General features: G+C 42.4%; 1 protein-coding gene across 9 annotated transcripts in view; it reads right to left on the bottom strand.

The window, feature by feature from the left end:
- Positions 1–24,342, bottom strand: part of LOC105048504 (probable serine/threonine protein kinase IREH1) — a 44,660-nt gene that overhangs the window by 3,201 nt on the left and 17,117 nt on the right. For 3 of the 9 annotated variants that reach the window (XM_029265563.2, XM_029265562.2, XM_029265561.2), the window contains 7 exons: positions 21,677–21,887; positions 21,486–21,571; positions 17,573–17,661; positions 14,883–14,934; positions 14,711–14,767; positions 14,444–14,617; positions 14,121–14,195 (listed from right to left, as the gene is read on the bottom strand). In XM_029265563.2, coding sequence (XP_029121396.1) covers positions 14,121–14,195; positions 14,444–14,617; positions 14,711–14,767; positions 14,883–14,934; positions 17,573–17,661; positions 21,486–21,571; positions 21,677–21,887 — 744 coding nt within the window. The other 6 variants (XR_002165129.3, XM_010927820.4, XM_019851871.3 and 3 more) reach the window with 6 other exon arrangements.

Genomic DNA, 24,342 nt, shown 5'->3' with positions numbered 1-24,342 from the left:
ATCAGATATTCGATCCGAATGGGGCGAGTTTTATTCGATTCGATTAAAATTCGAAGCGGGTATGGGTTTTAGAAAAAAGATCCGAAGCGGATATAGGTCAGATACAGATAATAGTATGCCTCATCCTGAACTCGACCCGATATATATATATATGTACACACACATACACACACACGCACCCAAATATCCAACACAAAATCCTAACCATCTAGGCTTTCTGTATTCGGCTGCTCCGCCTTCCCTAAGCTTTCATATTCGGCCACTCCAAGCCTCTCACCAAATTAGAATACCTGAAGATGAAAAAAATAAAGAAAAATCTGAGGAAAAAACTCACCCTAAGCTTCTCAATTTGGCCACTCCAAGCCTCCCACTTGATTGGGACTTTTAAGGATGAAAAACATTGGAAAATCTAAGAGAAAATGAAGGAAACATTAAAGAAAATAGAGAAAAAGCAGAAAAATTTGGGAGGTAAAACTTTCTCTCAACTAGATTGTCATTTTTTTTCTTTTTGTTTCTTTTTTTTGTTTCTTTTTATTTCTTTCTCCTTTTTCAGAGATCTAAAAAAAAGGAGAGCACTTGTGAGCAATCGAAGGGGTTTCTTAAGTCCTGGTGGGATGTTTTCCCTGTTCGGCTACTCCAAGCCTCCCACCCAATTGAGACTTAAGGATGGAAAAAATAAAGAAAAAACTGAGAGAAAACAAAGGAAAAATCAAGAAAAACAAAGGAAAAATGGAAAAATTTGAGAGGTAAGTACTTTTCCCATATAGTTTGTCATTTTTTTTTTCTTTTTGCTTCTTTTTCTTTTTTTTTAATTATATTTTTCAGAAATATGTGGAAAAGGAGAGCACTTGAGAGAGATTAGAGAAGTTTTCGAGGTTCCAATTGAATTTTTTTTCTCAAGTATATGGGATTCTATCCGAATTGTGGCAGTGTGAGTTGGTTAGGTTTTGAGAGCTTAATCTTGATAAAACCATGATATTTTGTAGGGTTGGGGATTTTTGACCGAAAAGATTCTTCTTTGGCTACAAAATTTTTAATTTATGAAACTTTATTCCATTGCACAATTTTTTTTACTGTACAGAGATTTTAGATATATCTGATCCGATCCAATTCGATCTATTTTTGGAGCCCAATCCGACCCGATTCGAGATGGATACGAGTCGGATATGAGTATGAATTTTTTGCTAGTGGGGTGGATATGAATATCGATCGATGCGATCTATATCCGATCCGTTGCCATTTTTTACTGTAGCAATTGATCACATCAAAGTTATGCAATCTGCCATAACTACTGATCTCCAAGCCTATCCCGAGTAGCGTTAATGTATCCAATCCAATAGTGATTGAAGAATATTTTACAGTATTCATGAACATTGATATTGCAAGAAGAAGAAGAAGAAAGCTTACATGTAACTTCTCAAGTGGTTCTGGGGTTTGGGTACGGAGAACATTGGCATCTAAGCAACAGGCCTAGCTACAGTTAATAATTCTTCCTCGTTAGCATTGGTCCTGGGTATGGGGAACATGGGCACCTAAGCAACAGACCTAACTATAGTTAATTATTCTTCCTCACTAGCATTGGTCTTATTACGGTTAAAGACTTATGATCCGAATGAATGAGATGAACCGATTATCTAATCGATTATCTATGCTCGTCCGCCTAAGGTATCATCCACTTCGATTGGTCCATGGCATGAAAAAACCCCCCTCCCAACCAAGAAGGACTATGTGTGTGAATAGAAAGCGTACCCCACAATGGATGCCAATATTGCGGATAAGAGCTTGTGGCTCAAATGGATGAAATAAATCGATTCTCTATGCTCACCCCTATGAAGTATTCTCCCCTTTGATCAATTCATGACACGAGACCTCACAATTTTATCCTTAAAAAAATATCTCATTAAAAAAAAATTCAATTCTATATAAATCAAAATTTTTCTTAATTCACAACCGATGTGAAACCAAAGATGCCATCCTCCCACAGTAAATCCTACCTTACATATCTTCATCGATCTGCGGTTAAAATTCTTTCTTTGCAGTGATCTCTCCACAACATAGCATATGGTAATGCTCATACTATCTAGCGACAGGCACCACCAACCACACCCCCTCCCCTCCCCTTTTTATTAACTTGATTCTTCACCATAGATTCATTCCTCCCTAGCCGTTCACATCCTCGATCAATTAAAAGTAACAGATTGTGAGATTTGCTAATCCATATGGCTGTGTATACATATTACAATGTTGGTGCAGAATTCCACCGACATCAGAGAAGTTGGAGTCGAGGGGATCGTGTCCGCCGCTGAAATCTACAAGAAAAATCCAAACTAGAGTTGGGGGTGCTCCGACAAGACCCTCCGACACTCAAGTCGGTACTCTGCCTCAACAGAAATGGAACACTCAAATGAAATTTTAGCAAAATTTCGAGATAAAGTTTAGAGCTTAGAGAAGAACGTATATGGAGATCCCTTTTTATAGACGGAGAGCGTAACTAATTGACAGCGATGTCTGTAACCGCCTGGTAGTGGGCCGTTCGTGGCCACGCAGAGTTTGTTACGGAGAGTAGTGGCGTCAGTGGGCCATTCAGAGCCACGTGGAGTTTGTTATGGAGAGTGGAATGGTGTCCGTTGTCGCGACTTGCCAGAGAGTGGTGGGGCCACGTGGAATCTGTTACAGAAAGTGGAGTGGGGTAGTGGCCATTGTCGTGACTTGCCAGAGAGTTCGGGCCTGACGGCTGAAGCTCGGCTGGGACGTCTGATGGAGTGAAATGGCTCTCTGTCTCTGCAATCTAAGAGAGGCTCGGATGTTTTCGAGGTTGCTGACGAGTCCACTGTTGTCGGATGCCTTGGACGCTGATGCTGCAGGCGGAAGTCATCTGCTGTCGAAGCTCGGACGGAGACTTTCTGTTGGAGAAGTCCGATTTCATGAGGAATCCGACAGAGGATCGACCGACAGTGGAGTTTGGATGGCGTTGTGGAGGTTCGATCACTGGAGGAGTCTTGAGGACACTGTAGAAGGTCGAACGTTGGAGGAGTCCGAGATACGGTTCTGCTGTAGAAGTTCGGATAGAGTCCAGCTCTCATAGGAGTCCGAAAGGAGGTCGCTTATTGTAGAAGCTCGATCGAAGATCAGTTGTCGTGGAAGCTCGGATGGAGACTTCTTTATTGTAGAAGTCCCACTGCTGGAGAAGCTCGGTCATTGACGAGGTCCGAAAGAAGTTCGGAGTAGAGATCCGGTGGAGCCTATCCGTCGTAGAAATTCGTCTGTGATCCATCCACTGTAGAAGTTCGGACGGAGTCCGATTCTTGTAGGAGCTTGGATGAAGTCCGCTTGCGATAGAAGTCCAGAGTAGAGATCCGACCGGTGGAGTCCGTCCGTTGTAGAAATTCGTCTGAAATCCATCCGCTGTAGAAGTTCGGCTGAGATCCGATTCTTATAGGAGTTCGGATGAAATTAGCTCGGATGAAATTCGGAAGGCGGTCGACTGTCGTAAAAACTTGGATGGAGTCTGGTTACTGCAGAAGTTCTGCTGTTGGAGAAGCTCGGACATTGACGAAGTTCGAAAGAAGTTCGGAGTAAAATCGTTCGTAGTCGGAAGAAGTCTGGAAGAGATTCGGAGAATAGTCGATCACTGTAGAAAATCGACTTATAGTGAAGCTCAGAGAGCATTTGGGGCAGTCCGGTAGATGAATGGAAGAGCTCATTATTGGAGGAGTCCGGATGGTATTATGGAAGCTCGGACGATCGGGGGAGTTCAGAAAGATGCCACACAAGGTCGGAAGCCGGAAGAACCTTGGAAGGATCGGCCTTTTACGAACTTCGGCTGGGGTTATCTTATATCCAACACCAGTCCCCCTACTTTCGAGTTTGGGTTTCGAATGAAGGAAGTACAGAAAAATTTTCACAGCCGAAGTTGTCTTCCTAGATTTTCGTACTCGATTATTTCCAGATATTTTGGCGTTTGACGCATTGGTGCTAGAGCCTTTTCAAATCGAGGCAATCCGAAAAGATTTTTTCGAAATTTTTGCTGGAGTGTTGCTCTAGGTACGGCACAATAATAGTTCTGTCAGCTGTCAACCACTTTCAGCCGCCTGCCATAGTGAGTGAGACACGTGACGGTTGTAGATCGCCAAAGGAGATTCGCAATCATTACTGCGTCGGACCTCGTCGCTTATTTAAACCCGCCTCCCTCCTTCAGGGGTCTCACTTTGCCTGGAAGTTTCTTCGGTCCCTCCTTCTTTCTGAGAGTTCCGTTCTTCCCCAGCATCCTTCTCGGCCTTAGGCGTTCTTCGAGTCGTCCCCATCTCTGCATCCTTCGGACTAGCCTAGGTTAGTTCCAGAACTCCTCCCTATATATATATATATTTTTTCTTGCTGTTTTTCTTCCATTTTTCCTCCTTTACATTCCGCCTGTTCGATTTTCCACGAGCATCCCGTTTCTTATTTTTTTCAATTTTTTCGGGATTTTTAGGGTTTTCACTTGATTCAAAATATCTTCCAACACTTCCTCCTCCAGCAGTTCTAGGAGTCCGTCCGTTCCAGCCCCCCAAAATCTTAGTTCTATAGATGAACCTCGTCCGGTCTTTGTACCAAACACCATCCCCAGCTCTCTGACTCTGGAGGAACTCTCTCTGATTAGGATTCAGTATGGAGTTCCTTCGAAGTACGAGCTGGAGCTTCCCGGGCCGACTGACCGGGCTAACGCTCCTCCTCCCAGCTGCTTCTGTTTATACCAAGAAACTTTCCACACCGAGCTTCGACTTCCGCTTCCACCTTTTGTTATTGCTCTTTTTCGCTGCTTAAACTTTCTTTAGTTTCTGTAGCGCCGAACTCCTTTAGATTTCTGATATAATTTCTTTCCCTCTGTAGTTTAGCTGAAGTTCGGCCAACCTTTTCTTTGTTTAAAAATTTTTATACCTTCAAGCGTCATCCCTCGACAAAAGACTGGTGGTACTTCTCCCCTCAGTTCGGTAGAAAGGGATTGCTGAAAGGTGCCTCCTCTTCTATCCACAACTGGAAGGAGATGTACTTCTACGTCCGATGCCTGACCTTGGAGTTGGGGTTGCCTCCCTGGGGCTCCCTGAGAGATTCCGTCCGTCGGGCTTCTAGCCTGGGACAGGATGACCTTGAAGCCTCCAATAAACTCGAGGCTTATCCAGCTCCTCTTCTCTCCAACCTTCTGAAGGAACAACTCTTGTTTAACGTCGGCCTAAGCCCTCTCAACCCTGCTGGTATTGTTATATATATATATATATATATATATATATATATATATATATATATATATATTCATTCGCGGCTTCTCCTTTCTTCTTGTTCTTTTGTTAAGCTGTGTCGATCCTCATTCACTGCAGATATGGACGCTGACGCAGCTCGAATGCTAGCCCAAGGTCTCAAAACCCATAAAAAAAAAAGGCGCAGCATCTTCGGGGGCGGCGAAGAGGGCAAGGGCAGAAGAGACCAGCCCGATCGTGCTTGCCCAGGCGGCCATTGCCGTCGACGCTTCTTCCGATATCGAGCCCGCAGTCCCCCGGGCCTCTTCAAAGAGCCCCCCGGCCGAGGTTCCCGCTCCAAAGGCCCGGTCCGAGGAGGCACCAGGGGCCGAATGGAGAAGGAGAAAGAAGACATTGGCCCGCAAGAGCCGCAGCAGCAGGGCTGCCATCGAGGGGGCCGATGGGTCCGAAAAAGATCCGGGGGAGAATCCCTTCAACAATAGGGATCTAATAAAGAGATTGGTCGATGGGTGCATCCTGCCCGAGGTCGTCCACAGGATCGTTCACGCCGATCCTAAGCAGTGGGTCTGGGACTCTCTGGGGTCCTTTCTCGAGGTAGGTCACTTTACTCCTCCTTTCTGCCTCTTTACTTTGCTTATTCCTCGACTTTTATATTGACTCCCTGGCCGCTCTTGCAGATTGGACACCAGCTCATCGCCAACATCGAGGTGATGAACGATGCTAGGAAGGAGGCCGCCCAGGCGAAGGAAGGTCGCCTGACCGAGGTCGCCCGCCTCAAGGAGAAGATTGCCAAAGTTGCGAGTCTCCAAGAGGTGCTGCAGAAGGAGGGGCAGACCTCGGCAGACTTGAGGGCCATCTTGGAGGAGGAGAGAAAGAAAGCAGAGGCCGAGGTCTCCGAGTTGAAGGCATATATCTCGACCCTGGTCTCGGAGGCAATGGTCCGAGCAGTGGAGGAGTTCAAAACCTCCTCCGAGATGAGGGATCTGAAGGTCGAGTTCGGCCAGGCCGCCTTCATCAAGGGCTTCGAACTTTGCCAAGAGAAGGTGGTCGGGAAGTTTTTCGAGCTGGACCTCGGCTTCCTGGATGAGACGTCCGATGACGAAGCCGGGCCTTCTGAAGCTGCTGCCGGTCTTCCTCCAGTCGAGACTTCCTCGGCTGCCGCGGCCGACCTTCCGGGGGCACCGAGCTCCCTCACTTCTGCCCCAGAGGTCCGAAACCTCTAATTTTGTATTCTTTTCTTCTTTTTTTTTGCAATTTTTTCTCATTCTCTTGTACTTAAGAATTATTTAATCAATAAAATCGAATTCTCCTTTACAGAGAGCTCCTTTATCTTACTCTGCCTTCTTTTTCTTCTTTTTTATTTTCTGACACTAATTTGTGTTGTGGCGCTCTTGTCTTCCAACGACAGTACCCTGCCCAAGCTCTTCCCCTACCACAGGAGATTCCTCTGAAATCGATGATCCGGAACCTCAGAAGGGAAGTTCGTCACTTGACAAAGAAATCAAAGAAGCTGGATGACGAACTTCACCGGCTGAGGAAGAGCCATTCGGAAGTCACTGCGGAGGCCTCGCCTTCGGGACCTCCACAAAAAGGATTTCATGGACTACACCCGGAGGAAGGCTGACTTCGTGATGGAGCTTGAAGAACTCCGAAAACATGCCAGCGATCGATCTTGGACTCAGGCTTCCAAGATCAGCTCCCTTGAAGTCGAGCTGGCGACTGCACGGGAGAAGATCGGCCAGTTGAAAGGAAGCTCGTCCTGGCTCGCAACTCAGGCCGACCATGATCGAGACTGGTCGAAGAAATTCTCCGACCTTCAGAAGCAGCTGCAGGACATCGAGGTGAACTACAATGCCTACCGAGTCGGCTGATGCGGACAAATAGACAACTACCGAAGGAAGCTCAAGACGGCGACCGACGAAGTTACCCGCCTTCAGAGGCAGTTGTCTGAGAGAGTCCAAGCCATCTCTGCACAAGACTCCGACGAGCTCTGCTCCTTGAGGAGGACCATGGAAGAACTGTCCGTGGCCCTTGGGCAGGAGAAGGCTGAACTGCAACGGCTGAAGATTCAGCTGGCCTACGAGCAGCAGACGGTCAGGGATGCCGAGGCGGAGTCCGAGGTTCTGAGGAAGAGGCGTCGAGAGTCGGAGGGCGAAAGCCGACGATTCCACCAGATGTACCGGGAGATGCTTTTAAGAAAGAAGGAACTGGAAGAAAAAGTCGAAAACTTAAAGCAATCCCTGACAGTGACTGGAACCGATTGCTCGAAGTCGGAAGAAGCCAAGCTTCCTTAGAGCTTCTTTTACCTTTTGTTCTTCCATGTATTCTTTTCTTTTCTTGTCGTTTTTCTTTTTTGGCCTTCAAAGGCTTTGTAATGCACACTTTACTAATGAAATGAAAAAAAATTTTCTCATTACCTTGTCTATTTTTGCTTTGAGTTGTTGTTTACCGAGCTTCTTTCGTCTTTTGTCTTGTTCGATGTCGACGTCGTTTGAAGATTCCTAATCGTCGTCATGTTGATTTACCCTTTTTATTCATGACCAAAGATCTTTTCGAAGCCACTCGAGTTTGACGCTTCCTCCCGATGCTCGAGTTTGGGGGCCCGAACTTCTCGTTACCTTGAGGAAGTCTATTTTCTCCTGTCAGTGTTGGGTTCCCTTTTAGAGACTGAGGATTTTTGACAAGAGTCTCCTTCCTCGTTGAGACGAGATTCCTTGTATCTTTGACGTAGTTTGTTTTTCCTTTATCACTGGCGTAGCTCTTCGCTTCCCCTTTTTCTCTTCTCCCTTTTTTTGTGTTCGAGTGAGGTTTTTCCTCTGCTTTTAACAGGGTTGTAGAGGTGTAGAGGAGCCGTTGAGGAGGCTTTCTCCCTCATCCGATCTTGAACGATCAGATCTTCGTTTATGTCAGGACAAGATTCTCCTCCTGTTCCTGACACAGTCAATTTCAGCTCATGTTAGGACGAGGTTTTTCTCTTGTTCCTAACAGGACTGTGGAGGCACGTAAGGGCCGCCTCTCCCCCCATCCGATCTCTAAATAATCGGACCTTCGACCTTGCTCATGTTAGGACGAGGTTCTCCTCCTGTTCCTAATATGACTGTGGGGGTGCATAAGGACCGTTGCAAGGGCCTCTCCCTCCATCCGATCTCTAAATAACCGGACCTTCGACTTTATTCATGTTAGGACGAGGTTCTCCTCCTATTCCTAACATGGCTGTGGAGGCGCATAAGGGCCGTTGCAAGAGCCTCTCCCTCCATCCGGTCTAAAAATAATCGGACCTTCGACTTTGCTCATGTTAGGACGAGATTCTCCTCATATTCCTAACATGACTGTGGGGCGCATAAGGACTGTTGCAAGGGCCTCTCCCCCCATCTGGTCTCTAAATAATCGGACCTTCGACTTTGCTCATGTTAGGACGAGATTCTCCTCCTGTTCCTAACATGGCTGTGGGGGCGCATAAGGGCCATTGCAAGGGCCTCTCCCCCCATCTGATCTCTAAATAATCGAACCTTCGACTTTGTTCATGTTAGGACGAGGTTCTCCTCCTGTTTTTAACATGACTGTGGGGGCACGTAAGGACCATTGCAAGGGCCTCTTCCCCCATCCGGTCTCTAAATAATCGGACCTTCGACTTTGCTTATGTTAGGACGAGGTTCTCCTCCTGTTCCTAACATGGCTGTGGGGGCGTATAAGGACCGTTGCAAGGACCCCTCCTCCCATCCGGTCTCTAAATAATCGGGCCTTCGTTTGTATCGGGACGAGATCCTCCTCTTGTTCCTGACACGCTTAGTTTCGATTGTCTGAAGGAGCTACTCCATTCGTAGATTTTTTGAATCCCATAGTCGCGGAAGGTCTGCTCCCCGTCGGGGTCCTCCAGAGATGGTGTTGATGATCTCAATTGGAGGCCGATCTTCAGGTTGTTCCTCTCTCCTTGGCGGCTCTGATTGTGGCAGGACCATCGATCGATCTTCCCTACCTTCAGACGGACGTCGAATGAATCTATCGAGCCGACCTCGTCTGATGAGCTCCTCGATCTCGTCTCAGAGCTGAATACACTCCTCCGTGTCGTGGTCGTGATCATGATGATAGAGGCAGAATTTGTTAGGGTTGCGCTTCCCGGGATGTGTGCGTATCCTTTCCGGCCTTGGCAGCTGCTCCCTGACCTCCATCAGTACTTGAGCTTTTAGAACATTGAGGGGGGCATAGCTGTGGAATCTTCCTGGGGGAGAGCTCCGCCGAGCCCTGCGATCCGGGCTCCTCTGCCTACGAGCTCAGGGGGGAGTTCGGACACGCTTGTGTCCGGGGAGAGTTCGAGAACGTGACCGAGCTTCACTCGACCCTTTTTCAACTACGAGCTTGCTGGAGTCACCCGCCTGCCGCTTCTTCGTGGTTTCCTCGTCCTTCAGCTTGAAGGCTTCCTTTACTCGGGCATATCCTTCGGTTTGAGCCAGTAGATCAGCGAAGTCCCTGGGATATTTCTTTTCCAAGGAGAACAGAAGATCGTTCTTTTGAAGACCGCTCTTCAGGACGGCCATTGCATCTGCCTAGTCCAAGTTTCGGACCTCCAATGCGGTGGTATTAAAACGGTTAACGTAAGTTTGGATGGATTCTCCCTCTTTTTGCTTGATGTTAACGAGGGACTCCGAATCTCTCTGGGAACATCGGCTGCTGACGAAATGAGCAACAAACTGATGGCTCATCTGATCAAAAGAGAAGATAGTACCCGACTTCAGTATCGAGTATCAATTTCTTGCAGCTCCCTTCAAAGTGGATGGAAAAACTCGGTACAGGATGGCGTCTGACGTGCCATGGAGCAGCATCATTGTCCGGAAGGCCTCCAGATGGTCAACCGGATCCGAGGTCCTGTCGTAGCTCTCGAATTGGGGGAGCTTGAAGTTTGGCGGGATTGATTCCTGCATAATCATTTGAGAGAAAGGAGGGTCAGTACAGATGTCCTCACCGTAAGCAGTGGAAGCATGACAGAGCTCTTCGATCCGTCGGTTCACCTTCTGGAATCTTTGATCCAGGAGATCCTCTCGACTGCGAGTCTCGAGGGTCTTCTGGTGGAACGGAGGTAGGGACCCTTCGGGGGTAGAATCGTGATCGGACGGAGGGCTCTCCGCCTTCTGTTTCTCCTTTCCGAGAAAGATAGGGCGACTGGTCCAAGTGGCCCGCTCGATCGTCGGATTCTGGAACTCCAACGATGCTCTTTCCAACAGCGCTGATGCCTACGGCTATTGCGGCTACTGCTACATGGCCTACACTGCTTCGGTGAGGCCTCTGACCTGCTGAACCAGCAAGTCGAACTGCTCCATACCGATTGCCGTTGCCGGAGGAGGAGCCTGAAAAACTGAAGACGAAGCCGGAGCTTGCGGGTCTCGCTGAGATCTGACCGCGAAGGCCGTGGAACACCTGATGGATGCCTTTTGGGGAGGCATCAGGTGGAGATCTGGCAGGAGAAGAAGGAGAAAATGTCAAAGAAGATGACCGAAGACAATCCCGTTGAGTACTCCTTTAAGAACAAGGGTACTGCGAAGACACAGATCCTTCCTCTAGCGCCAATTCTGTTGGTGCAGAATTCCACCGACGTCGAAGAAGCTGGAGTCGAGGGGATCGCGTCCGCCACCGGGACCTACAAGAGAAGTCTAAACCGGAGTTGGGGGTGCTCCGGTAAAATCCTCCGATGCTCAAGTCAGTACTCTGCCTCAACAGAAATAGAACACTCAAATGAAATTTTAGCAAAGTTTCAAAATAAAGTTTAGAGCTTAGAAAAGAACGTATCTGGAGATTCCTTTTTATAGACGGAGAGCGTAACTGATTGACAGCGATGTCTGTAACCGCCTGATAGTGGGCCGTTCGTGGTCACGCGGAGTTTGTTACAGAGAGTAGTGACGTCAGTTGGCTGTTCAGAGCCACGTGGAGTTTGTTATGGAGAGTGGAGTGGTGTCCGTTGTCGCGACTTGTCAGAGAGTGGTGGGGCTACGTGAAATCTGTTACAGAAAGTGGAGTGGGGTAGTGACCATTGTCGTGACTTGCCAGAGAGTTCGGGCCTGACGACTGAAGCTCGACTGGGACGTCTGATGGAGCGGAATGGCTCTCTGTCCCTGCAATCTAAGAGGCTCGGATGTTTCCGAAGTTGCTGACGAGTCCACTGTTGTCGGATGCCTTAGGCGCTGATGCTACAGACGGAAGTCATTTGCTGTAGAAGCTCGAACGAGGACTTTCTGTTGGAGAAGTCCGATTTCATGAGGAATCCGATAGAAGATCGACCGACAGTGGAGTTTGGATGGCGTTGTGGAGGTTCGATCGCTGGAGAAGTCTTGAGGACACTGTGGAAGGTCAAACGTTGGAGGAGTACGAGATACGGTTCTGCTGTAGAAGTTCGGACGGAGTCCAACTCTCATAGGAGTCCGAAAGGAGGTTGCTTATTGTAGAAGCTCGATCGAAGATCAATTATCGTGGAAGCTCGAATGGAGACTTCTTATTGTAAAAGTCCCGCTGCTGGAGAAGCTCGATCATTGACGAAGTCCAGAAGAAGTTCGGAGTAGAAATCTAGTGGAGCCTATCCGTCGTAAAAGTTCATCTGTGATCCATCTACTGTAAAAGTTCGGACGAAATCTGATTTTTGTAGAAGCTCGAATGAAGTCCGCTTGCGATAGAAGTCCAAAATAGAGATCCAATCGATGGAGCCCGTCCGTTGTAAAAATTCATCTGAAATCCATCCACCGTAAAAATTCGACTGAAATCCGACTCTTATAGGAGTTCGAGTGAAATTAGCTCGGATGAAATCCGAAAGACGATCGACCACCGTAGAAACTTGGATGGAACCTGATTACTGCAAAAATCCTGCTGTTGGAGAAGCTTGGACATTGATAAAGTCCGAAAGAAATTCGAAGTAAAGTCGTTCGTGACCGAAAGAAGTCTGAAAGAGATTCGGAAAATAGTCGATCACTGTAGAAAATTACTGATAGTGAAGTTCAAAAAGCATTTGGAACAGTCCAATAAATGAATAGAGGAGTTCATTATTGGAGGAGTCCAGATGATATTATGGAAGCTCGAACGGTCGGAAGAGTTCAGAAAGACACCACACATGATCGAAAATCGAAAGAGCTCTGAAAAGAAGACCTTTTTACGAACTTCGACTGGAGTTATCTTATACCCAACACATAAGGAGGTCGGTGTTTGAAAGTCCCAGATTCTTCTTACCAATTCTTGTCCTGAATTTGCAGCTACAAATCAACCGATGAAGACGCTGTTCAATATACGATATACGTTTCATTTGAATGCCAAGGACCAGTGGTCAGCGTTCGTTGGCCATTTTGCTGGGTCGCTCTCATTCAAAACAAATAACAGTTAACGAGTCACAAGGGGAAATAAAATCAACCAGTTTCAAAGGGCAGTGATGAATAAAAAGAAATCTTATCCACATCCCCTGGAAACATGTATGCTCCATCGGAAAGCCAAGGAGCAATGGCCAAAAGCACCTGACGATAAATTTACGATAGGAAACAAAGGAAAATCAACTGGCTCTACTAAAATAGTAGGCACTCCAGACACTGGGGCGGTAACCTCTATAGGGAAAAGGCATATCCCTGGAGTTCCAGCCACAAGCTTCCAACTCTGAAAAGGCAAATCAAGAATCAACATGCTTTAGCACAGTAAAGTAGCAAAAAAAAAGAGAAAGGAGGAAGTAAATTGGCGTTAGCTGCGACTGCTTCCATTTACACGCTGTACAATGAGACCACCAATATCCATGAGCGTCGGCCCAAAACTTCACAACAGGAGGGAACTCAGGAATTAGATTTTATTGCTTGATCTTCCTTCCAACCCTTGCCGAGCAAATCATGGTTAATTGATGCAAGCTGCGACAGATTCTAGGCACAATATACAAGAAAATTTAAGCAACAGAGTAAAGGATCCAGCCATTCATAAATGAGAAGTATATCACAGGGCACCTAACAATATTTTTTTTTTTTTGCTTTGGAAACTTGTGTGTCCTATGCGGGATTTCTTTTATCCCACCAAACTCAGGCTTTTTTCCTGAACGATAACATAGATTAAGCATGCAAGCAGGAATTCCAAAGCACTAAATTAAATGCTCAATTTTAAGGCAGCAAACAGATACCCTTATTCCATCATGTTGTATAAGTCACAGACTTTTGGAAGTCCAAATCAACAAATGAAACACTAGATTTGCTGGTGTCGGCCTTTCTAACACCACAGCATTCAAGTTAATAAGAAAGAAAAAGATCCATTGCAGCAGGTCACTCAATTCGCCCATCAAATTATTGGTCAGTTGCTTGTTTTTGAAGAACCTGGGTTCTATTCAACCAACCATCTGCATTAATTGGTCCTTTTTTAAAATTTTGTAATCAGAACATGTGGTTCAGTAATAGCTTCAACAGCAAGCAGTTCCATCTATTCTACTTGCACAGAAGTAATAATTGTTTAGGATTGTAGTGAGATAGCTCCAGCACCAAATATTCAAGTATCCATTGCAGGGACCCAAGGCAAAAGATCTTAATGCCACACATATAGCGCATAATCCGGAACCAGCCTAAATACTGAAGATTTTGCCGTTTTTAATGGGCTATGACAATGGAAAGACATCATTTTGACCTACTTAATACAATGGGCATGAAAGGCAGAGAGGATTATCAAAAAAATGTATCAGCAGGTCATCTAAAAAATTGTTCAATGTTGGACTTTATTTCCACTTTCCAGAGAGGATGTCTCTCCTGGTTTCTTTTCTTTATGTCGAAATCCTAGGAGTCAACCAGTCATGCCCGCTGGTTGACATTAGTATTGGTGCTAGAATTTCAGAAAATCAACCAAAAAAGATTTCTAAAAGAAACAGGGATTAATGTAGTTTAGTTGTTCTCTTACCTTGAAAGAGAAGTTACTGAATAAATAGATGGATGAACCAGATTCGAACTCAGCAAGACCTCCACAGTCACCCCCCTGTTTGTCATGGTTGCCATGAAATAAATTTAACATTCTTTTCAACAAAATTATGTACCAAAAGAATATTGAGCTTGAAGATGCATATTTATATGCATTGTGAGAAAATTGATTTTTAAGTTAATATAACCATCACATCAATTGTATACAAGTTCACATTTGAAACCCTCTAGGCATGCCTGAATAAACTTATCAATCACAGGAAGAAAAAAGTAGAACTGTAAGCACGATCAGTTCGCAGTTCATACCTGTTCATCATGATGATTGCTTACACAACTACTGCTTCCATCTAAGCTTCTGTTGTCACTGGAATCCTCAAACTCACTGGCTTCATATATGTTTTCATCTGATGGATTCCAAGAGTAACGGCTGCTGAAATAGCTAGTATCAAGTGCATTATCTGATGAGGGAACAAAGGCAGCCTGCAGAAGGGGGAGCATTGGCGAACTTATTCAACCAGACGTAAAGGAAACAGGATTATTTATGAGGTAACAAGTCATGATTAACAGAATCACCTTCTGCCTCGCAAGCGTGTCCCAGTTAATATTTTTAAAAAATATGTGTTGCTTCACCTGAAAGGTTTTTTTTTTTTTGGGAAAATTAAATATGTGACTCACAAAATTTTAAAACACTGTAGGAGAAAAAAGTGTTGTTTCAATCAATACTAGTTTCATTAAAGAAACTCACCTCTGATGCTCCTTTGTGTCCAAACCTTTCATGAGGATCTTCAGTCAACAATCTGGAAGTTGGCAGTACTTCAAAATTAACACAATGTAAATCTTTTGGTAAAACATATACTTCTGTAAGATCAGAAATGGACAGGCTGAATATGACAGACTTTTTGCAGGGAGGCATGCAACGTTCCAGATAACAAGTTGTTAGTGATAATATGAAAATCAGTATGCCTGTTAAACTAATGGCTGCGAATCTTATCCACCTTCATTTAGAAATATGGATACCATACTCTCAGAATCAATTGTTTCATTATTGGTGGAACAACTTAAAAATGGATACCATACTCTCGGAATCAATTGTTTCATCATTGATGGAACAACTTGGCCAAATATGTTCTGAACTCAAATTAAGATTTTTTCCCTCTTTCAATATCTTAAATAGTGTAGATTTACAAAAAAAATGCATGAAAGGAATAATAATACCGAAAAGCATAACAAATTGTCAAATATTAAAACAGCAAATATGAGGGAAGACAAAGGATAAAATTAATGAAACTTGTGATGAAGAACTTGAAGAGTCAGGGGCAAAGCTTGATGGTTATTGTTATAGTCATGATAATTACATAAGCAATAGAGATAAAGAGAAATTTCACAGACAGCACACTGACATGCAGAAGGCCATCCCACATTTTCCCCATGGGAGAGATAATCCATCTATTGGTCACCTCAAGATAGAGGTACGAACTGCCCGAGAAGGTTCTTTTTGTCAAACATGCTGTCACAAGTATGAATTGGAGTAAAGATTAGTGTCCTCAAAGTTCATAAGAAACTAGGAACCCTATATCCTTCCAAATTCCATGCCGTGCTTGTATCTGACACATATTGGATTTTATCATATTTTTCAATAGTAAAAAAAGAAACGCTCTGGATACTTCTCAGATATGTCCAATATGCTTCCAGAATACCTCTAAAGATGAGAAGGAAACTTTCTTCGTCTCTCTCTCTCTTCTTCTTCTTCTTCTTTTAATGATAAATGATCACCCTTTAGTGATGGGCATTATCAACAGTTAATTTTAGAGCTGTAATGCTGATTCTATTGTATGGAGTACGGATCATTTTATTGTGTAACCCATCATTAATCTATTTTGATAACCCAGTAATCTAGAATTTCATTTGTTTATTCCTATAGCCCAACTGTATTGTGTCCTATTTCTATATATTTGTCCTATCAACAATCTATATTTTGTTGTATTCATATATCATATTCATCTACACGCTTCATAACTCTTGAGACACAATCATTGCTACTGCAGGCAATCAAATTATATACCTGCCTACTTCAAACTTGAGTAAGAACGATATGAAGACTCAAAAACATCAAATGTACAACCCTAGCTTAAACCATAGATTTTGGTCAGTTTTTATCCCCTATTGGCTCTACTTTTTTCTTGTCCTCATTCAATTTAATCAGCCCTTCTATAATTTAGAAGGAAAAGTTTATCCACTGTATATCAGTAAGAATTCCATAAAGTAACCACTGCTTCACATGGCTGTGGAGAATTCAATCTAGTATGATACAAATTGACACAACTTATGGATTTTTGCCAACTTAACGAGTTGATGAAAGACGAGTGAAAAAGACTTTGGGGACTCAATGGTGTTTTAGGATAAATAAAACTGAAAACAAAGATTATCAGCTGAAATTTTAATTTACTTAAACAAGGAAGATGTATTTTGGGTAAAGAAAAACTTTTGGATATTTAGAAATAAGGTGGAGAACAGAAATGGAGTTTGATAGGGCCCTCTAGGAAAAGTGATGAAAAGCAAACCAAGTCCCAGGTTTTGTTGTAAATTAACAGATCTGAATCTGGGTTAGATTTCAACCTTGAATGTCAAAAAAAAGAGCATGAATCTGGGTTAGATCAAAAAAAAATGATTAGGCACACTTTCCTCAATTCCTGGGCTTTTCTCAAGGCAAAAAAATGGCATGCAATTTTAGCACCTGAGCAAATAGACTTCACTTGAGGCATGGGGACATGCTTGGGCTGGGCTTTGCCTGCATCATGCGCCTATGTGTGTTTTTGACAAGATTGCCACAAGATTTCATTCAAATTTCTTAATGATTCTGTCCAAAGTTTCAGACATACCACTTATTTCTTTCAGATGCCCTACCATACTGCCAAGGGGAAGTGACTTATAAATAATTTTCCAAACTACTCTGAATTTAGTCCCACTAAATTCATTGAGTAAACAGTAATGAGAATAATAGTTTCACAATGTTTATGGGAGATTGAACCCCAAGATGTTGAAGTACTAAACTTCAGGTTCTTTCCAGCTATATGATGGAATCATCCACATACATTAAAACAAATATTGTGCAATGATCACAAAAATAAACTTTCCCTAAAGCACAGATGGAACACAAATATCATAACAGCATATCATAGACATGCATAGAGAAACTTTCAGCAAGAAGAGTGATAGGCCTATACAGCAAGTATGTGTCAGCTTACCAAAACAAGGCTAAAAAAAATTGTAACCTCATTCAGAATTTGTTAACAACTTTAAAGGTCTCCATCAATCTCCAAAGATGAAGAAGTTCGATCACAAGTTAAAACAAAGTTGTAGTTTGGAGGAAAAAAAGGATGTATGAAGAATAAACAACAGCAACTGCATCCCAAAATCATAAGAGACATTTCTTACTTGTCAATTATATCTTGGGCTTCGAAACTCATCTCTTCAGGTACTCGGGGCCAAGGTATCTTACGATTGAGAATATTGTCAAAGATTATCTACCCCCCAAAAAAAAGGAAAAAGAAAATCACTGATTGTCATTTCAATATATCTAGTGAGCAAGAAAAAAGGATAAATGATAATGTAACTCAATTTACTTGCTGTTACCAAATTTAGAACAGTAAACCTTTTTTAAACCTCTTGCAATTTTCAAGATTCAAATTTGTGTAAACAATGCCAAACCTTGTAGACCTTACTTACATTTAATGAGAATAACAAAATTATAGAAATTCATAAATTAGATAGATTTTATTTTGAAAATGAGAGCCTGTCATTTTAATATGGACAAATGTATTTCACGAACATTATTCTCACCCATAAAAGTAATTTTAGAATGATGGCATAATATGTTTGTCTAACTTGTAACTTTTTTTCTAGACTCCATTGAATTTTTCAGATTTTCTTTCATTTTTTATGACTTCTAATAGTTGCAAAATACATAATACAACTAGTCTTTAATGATATCTATACTCAATTTATTTTTAATTATTATTCATGATTTTTTCATAAAATCTTTTCTGGTTTAATTTTTCAATTAGAACTTAAAAAAATTCAAGCCAAAAGAGCTGAAAACCAAAATAACATTTTTTGAGTCTTGGTATCAACAATCAATTTGCTTTTAAGCTATCGGCTACCTTAACTGATGGCACTCACCAAAGTTGATGGACTACATGACTGAACTTTTATTTCCTTCTCCATAGATTTGTATGAACTCAGTTTACGGGCCCAAATAGTCAACCCAACCTTAGTTTGAGACGTCCATCCATATCTTGATATATCAACATGAGCAAAAATATGTTAAATTGTTGATCTGCCTTCAATAAAATTGGTGCTTTAAGTTTGATGCATCTTACCGACAACAGCAATCTACAATGTTACCTGGATAGTTTCCCATGAACTAAGGTATTATTAAGTGCTATTACAAAAGAACAAATTAAAAAGAACAAACTAGAAACGCAAAAGTCCCTTCCTTCTAGAAGATTAAACAAAACAAAAGTGAATACCAATGCATATGCAGTCAAGAAAACTGCCAGTAGATTTCAATAAGATAAAGCAGGACTAGTAAGCTAATTCTATGTAGACTATTATGTGGAAGGATATTACTTACAGTCAATTTTGTTAGTTGACACATGAACCCATTGCCCCTCACCATGATCATAATATTTGTATTTTATGTCAGGTTCATCGTACTGTTAGTAGAAATTCTTATATAAAGCAAGTTATCATCTTTACTCTGTGATAACTTCCACGAATTGTCAAAAGAAAAATCTTATATAAACAAATGTCATTTGAAATTTGAGGAATATTCTAGTGTTGATAAGTTTAGCTAATAGCTACAAGTATGGTCTCAAATATGGTGCTAGAAGTGCAAAAGAGAAAAGTAGTTGCTTGCATTTAGTTTGGAAAAGTGATATTTTATTATGGCCCACAATACTCAAGAGAATAAGCAGCTTACAGTTTCAGAGACGATGATATATTTTCAACAGATCAAATGTTGAATAAAGCTATAAATGGCCAGATTTGGAATGGATCCATTTTTGTCTAGGTCCAAGTTGTGCTTGTAACAGCTGCATGCTGAGCTCAAGCGAGGGTCGAAGCTCATATCAAGCTCTTACTTTTGATTCTAAGTACAGGCTACCCACCATGACAAGCCTCATTCCCCCTCTTGGTTCCATCCTTTATAGATGGAAGTTTAAAGAAGAAAGTGAGGACCACTCTATTAGAAAAAAAAAAAGTCCTCACCCCCTCCCACATGCCACCCCAAGGGGGACCACTGCAAATGAAAGGGGAAAATGGAAGGAGCCACCCTCGCCCATAAGATGGACTGCTTTCCTGACTCTTAGCCCCATCTCTGCCTCCAACTTTATAGGTGGAAGTGAAAAAGGATAGCAAGGTTCGAAACATTGAGTACTGAATCTGCATCAACCAAGGAAGGGTATGACAACTTACATACCACATTACACCCTGTATTGATAAAAGATACAGATCATTATGCTTTGGCACAGCTACTATGCCCCCGGCATGACCTATTTTGGACTCCAAAATTATCTTTTGGCTTCTTGCTAATGTTTTATTAACTTAGTGGTGTGTTTTGCAAAACATATGACAAAGGCATTGACTGAAGTGCCCTAGTCATCCTATTTGATATGTGCTAAAGTTTTTTAAGTGGCTCAAGAAGTTGTCAACAGTAACATTTTAGCATTAACTTGCTAACAAGCCAGACCTTACAATTATCGTAAATCATATATATATATATATCAATAAAATTTCTTAATTTTTAACAGACATAACATTCCACCAAAGCAATGCATCCCCATTTTTATATTATATTTTATTTATATATACTGCTTAATAATGCTAAATTACAAGTCCATGAATTCCAAGTAAAGGAATTTTCTTGTATAACTACAGTTCATTAATCTTGTAAGTATCAAGTGCCCTACCATCCCGCACCGCCCGATTCGGGATGTACTATACCATACTAGGTCGGAACTGATACAAAACTCATAGTCGGATTGGTATAGGCCCCATACATCCCTGTACGAGATATATTGACACGTACCAAGGTATCCTGAGATAAAAAATGAGAAAATTTGTTTGAGAACTACTTCAGTATAAGTGCATACCATACCAATACTAACCTGTACCACATCAAACTGGAAATGCACCAATACAACACCCAATACCTATATTGCGAATCTCGCTTGTACAAGTATTTTAGTCCTATGGAGTTATCATTTAAGTTTTTTAGACCATGTAGTCTCTTAATGGTTGTCAAAATAAGTTCTATTATATCATATTGTCTATAATCTAGTTTTTCTTCTTTTTTTTTTGGGACAAACGGACGGTCACACTAGTCTTGTGCGAGAGCAACCTAATAGGTCAAGATACACAATCCCGCAGAGCATGCGGGCAGACCTCTCCTTGTCTCCACAGCCAGTCGCCGGAGTGCTCAGCAACAAAAGTCGCCATCCAATCAGTTGCAGTGTTCGCCTTTCTATAGACATGCCGGACTCTCACTGCAACAGCTTGATGAAGAAAGGCTCTGACATCTCGGATAAGTGGATGACCATGAAATGACAGTAATAGAGTCACCTACCTGAAAAATCCTCTCCACGTGAAGCTGCTGCCTGGCAAAGATGACATCTGCCCAAGCGGCATAAAGCTCTGCAGTCGGGACTGAAAGCTCAAAGAGGTGGGAACCACCAGCCGCCAAATCTCCCATTCGGATCGCGGATGACAAAACTAGCTCCACTCCGATCATCCCTGACACCGCCATCGAAGTTCACCTTGACAAACTCCGAGGGTGGGGGCTCTCATGAAATGGATAGAATCCTATGGGTCGCTGTCGGGGCAGCTAGGGAGCTTTAGAGATCGAAGATCTCAAAGGACGAAGCGACAGTATCAAAATGGTAGTACTCCTGAGCTAAATAGACAGCTCTCTCCAGCATCCGATGAGCAGGAATCACCTCACTGTCGAAGACGAGGCTGCTCCTGGACAGCCAAATCTGATAAGCAATATAAGCCATCCACCCCCCAACAATAGACGTCCTGTATCTAGTTTTTCTTTCAACAAAAGCCTAATTTTTTTTGTTCTAGAACCTACTCATATGGTCATTATATAAGTTATATTAAGACAATGGTTTTTACATTAACTTTTTGACAGTTAACTTTCAGTATCCAATTATTTTCCCAAATAATGGAAAACTGGACTAGTCTTAAAAATAATTAAGCATTTATATTCAAGTTTAACAAGTCATCTAATCATTATAGCAGTTTATACAAATTTTGTATACATTCAGGCAAAAAATCCTTTAAAAACCTGTGGATGTTCTGCATTAAATGGTGGAATTCCAACAATGAGCTCAAAGAGAATAACACCAACAGACCACCAATCTGCGCTTGCACCTGAAATGAACAATACATGATAATGTATATTCAAGTGGTAGCAGCACTAGGTCAAAAAGAAAAAGCTCAATAGCTACCAGATAATAGTGCATAAGTTGTACCAACCATGTCCTGTTCCTAAGAGGATCTCAGGTGCCAAATAATCAGGTGTACCGACAGCAGAGTGTTTCTTCCACCGCTCCTGCTGGTTCAAGTGCTCAGATAGAGAAACCTGCTGTTCATCTTCTCCATATAATGATGTCCCACTGACAGCAGGGGCAGACAGATCATCTGTACTGTTGATAAGACCAACTTTCGAAAGTCCAAAATCTGTCAACTGCCAAAGGGGAAAATGGAACAGATCTTTGACAAAGGCACCCAAGAGAATGAAATTAAAATACAAAATATTCCATAGGTTTTAATCATGCAGTATCTGTGAATATATAAGGAAACAGATTAAAGAGTTGACATCTGAATGCTTGTGTGTGCACGTGTTGGTGGGGCGGAGGGAGTGTTGGGGGCATGGGGGGAGGACTCGGAGACTGAAACCTGATTAAATGTCTTCTAACAACCAATTTGACATGGATAAGAAAGGATATTCATTACCAAGTTTGATATACAAACCTTTTGAAGGGCTGAAAGAACAACATTTCATCTCATAGAATTCACACTGGAAATAAAGTTGAGAATAAAGTTCTCCTGATACCCTTCGCCAACCTAGATGCCCAATCTCCATATCTTCCAACTTTTTTTTTCTCCGACTCATTAGTTCCTACTTTCCCTATGGTGTTTGATATTTCATTTTCCATTCATTTATGCCAGAAGCGACAAGTCTGATTATCATGCCATGAACTGTTGAGTCCCCCAGTATTCCCATACCAAAACAGCTTATCCTTGCCATCAACAAAGGTGCCATTTAGAATCTATATGTGAATATTTAGGTTAAAAGAACAATAATGGTAAAGCAAGTGCTTGTTTATAAAGGACCAAATAATCTGCAAAATTTTTGATAGATTACAGTTAAAATACAAATAGTAGATTTTTCTTCTTTTTGAAAGAAATGACGGGAGCATCACCAATCAAGAAAAATAGAAATAACAAAAGAACTTTCCTCTCAAACTCTTTGAGAAAGATGTCCCCAGGTTGGACATAGATACTGCATCTAACAAACACACATACCAACTATTCAATTTCTTTGCATAATCTCCTTCTAGTTGGTTGATCTATTCAATAGTAGTTATTTTATGGCTGAGACATATGCCTACCATCTACTGGTCAGCAAGAGCGAGAATTAAAGATATCAAAAGATGAAAAGCAAGGAATCACACAACCCAGAAACTGTTCAAGTAAATCAGCTAAAGTGTATCCAATTCCTAATATGTTCCCAAAACTCAGTCTTCTTATATCTCTTTCAAGGTTATGATGCTCTTAAGTCGAGCAGAGGCAAATCTAGTCATCCTCTATCAGCATTCAAGTGAAAATCAGTATGAGCTTAGGTAGGGAAAAGGTAGATCTAGTTGGTACACATCAGTCTGCAGCAGCCAACACCTTTTGTTCCAGCCACGAAATGTGGGACTACTTATCAAATTACTGTATCAGCCATACTAGTCTATACCAGTTTACAAACCAACATAAGCTGGCACCGGCCAGAAATGCTATATAAGACTTCCATGTTATTTTTCCCTTCTTCAAAGTCGTTTCTTGAGGAGAGAACAGACACTCTGACATTTTGGAGGCCCATAAGATCGTCAAACAACATCACAACATAAAATCACCATCTTACAGCAGTTTAAAGCTAGAAAGTCATGGTGAATTCAATTTTGTTTTTTGGGTCTTCTTTGACGGACAAGGGGAGGTGCTTATTTTTTTCTAATTCAAAATTGAATCAACTAATGGAATGCAAAGAACCTTCATATTTTTGGGTGGAAAATTATTCACGCTTGTAGGAAGAAGGGTTGGCTGTACTGGTAATGGGACTTGTACTGAATCTACAAATTTTCAGGTGGTGTGGTATGGTATTGTGCCGTGCCGTTCTGGAGCATACCGACAAAGGGGGAGCCACAGAGGGAGAAGGAGATAGAGGAAGAGCAAGGGAGGGACAGACAAGAGAAGGAAGAGAGGGGGAGAGAGAGAGGGAAGAGAGAGGGAGGGAGGATAAAAGAGAGGGAGGCCAACAAGGGTCATTTAGTAATTTGTTGGCTTCAGAACAAATCAATTCAAAGCTGGCAAAAGTAAAAAAGGGCTCTAAAAATAGAGGAGCCCTTGTCGGTCACCCTCCCTCTCTCTCAGCCTCTCTCTCCCCCTCCCTCTCCCTCTCACTCACTCCCCCTCTCTCTCTCCCTCTTTTCCATTCTCTCCTTCTCCCTCTCCCCCTCTCTCGCCTAGTTTTTCAAACCAAGGAGCAGAACAGTGCCGATTCACCCTAGATACAGTTCAGTGTGCCCTAAACTTTGGGGCAATATGGCGAACCTGGGTGGAAAGGAATCAGTATATTTCAGACTAAACAGGTCCTGCCCAAATTCCTCAGCCAAAAATACAATAGAGATGTGTACTCACAACAATTTATTTGCTTGCAACATGATGGTTCAAGTAGAGCTAGTGGTTCCAATGAGGTTAGATTATATGTGGGTGTAAGAAGGGTGCCTCTAGACCACCTTCAGGTGGGAACAGTGTTAAAATATATCTTGTGCACCTAGGAGGTCAAGGAAAAGTAAGACAATTCCTGATATCCAGCGCATAAATTCCAAAAAAAAAACAAAATTGCTAATTGCGATAAGAATAAAAAGGAAATT

The sequence above is a fragment of the Elaeis guineensis genome, chromosome 7, assembly GCF_000442705.2.
Source record: "Elaeis guineensis isolate ETL-2024a chromosome 7, EG11, whole genome shotgun sequence".
In the NCBI taxonomy this organism is placed as follows: Eukaryota; Viridiplantae; Streptophyta; class Magnoliopsida; order Arecales; family Arecaceae; genus Elaeis; species Elaeis guineensis.
This window is presented reverse-complemented; position numbering and strand designations above follow the sequence as displayed.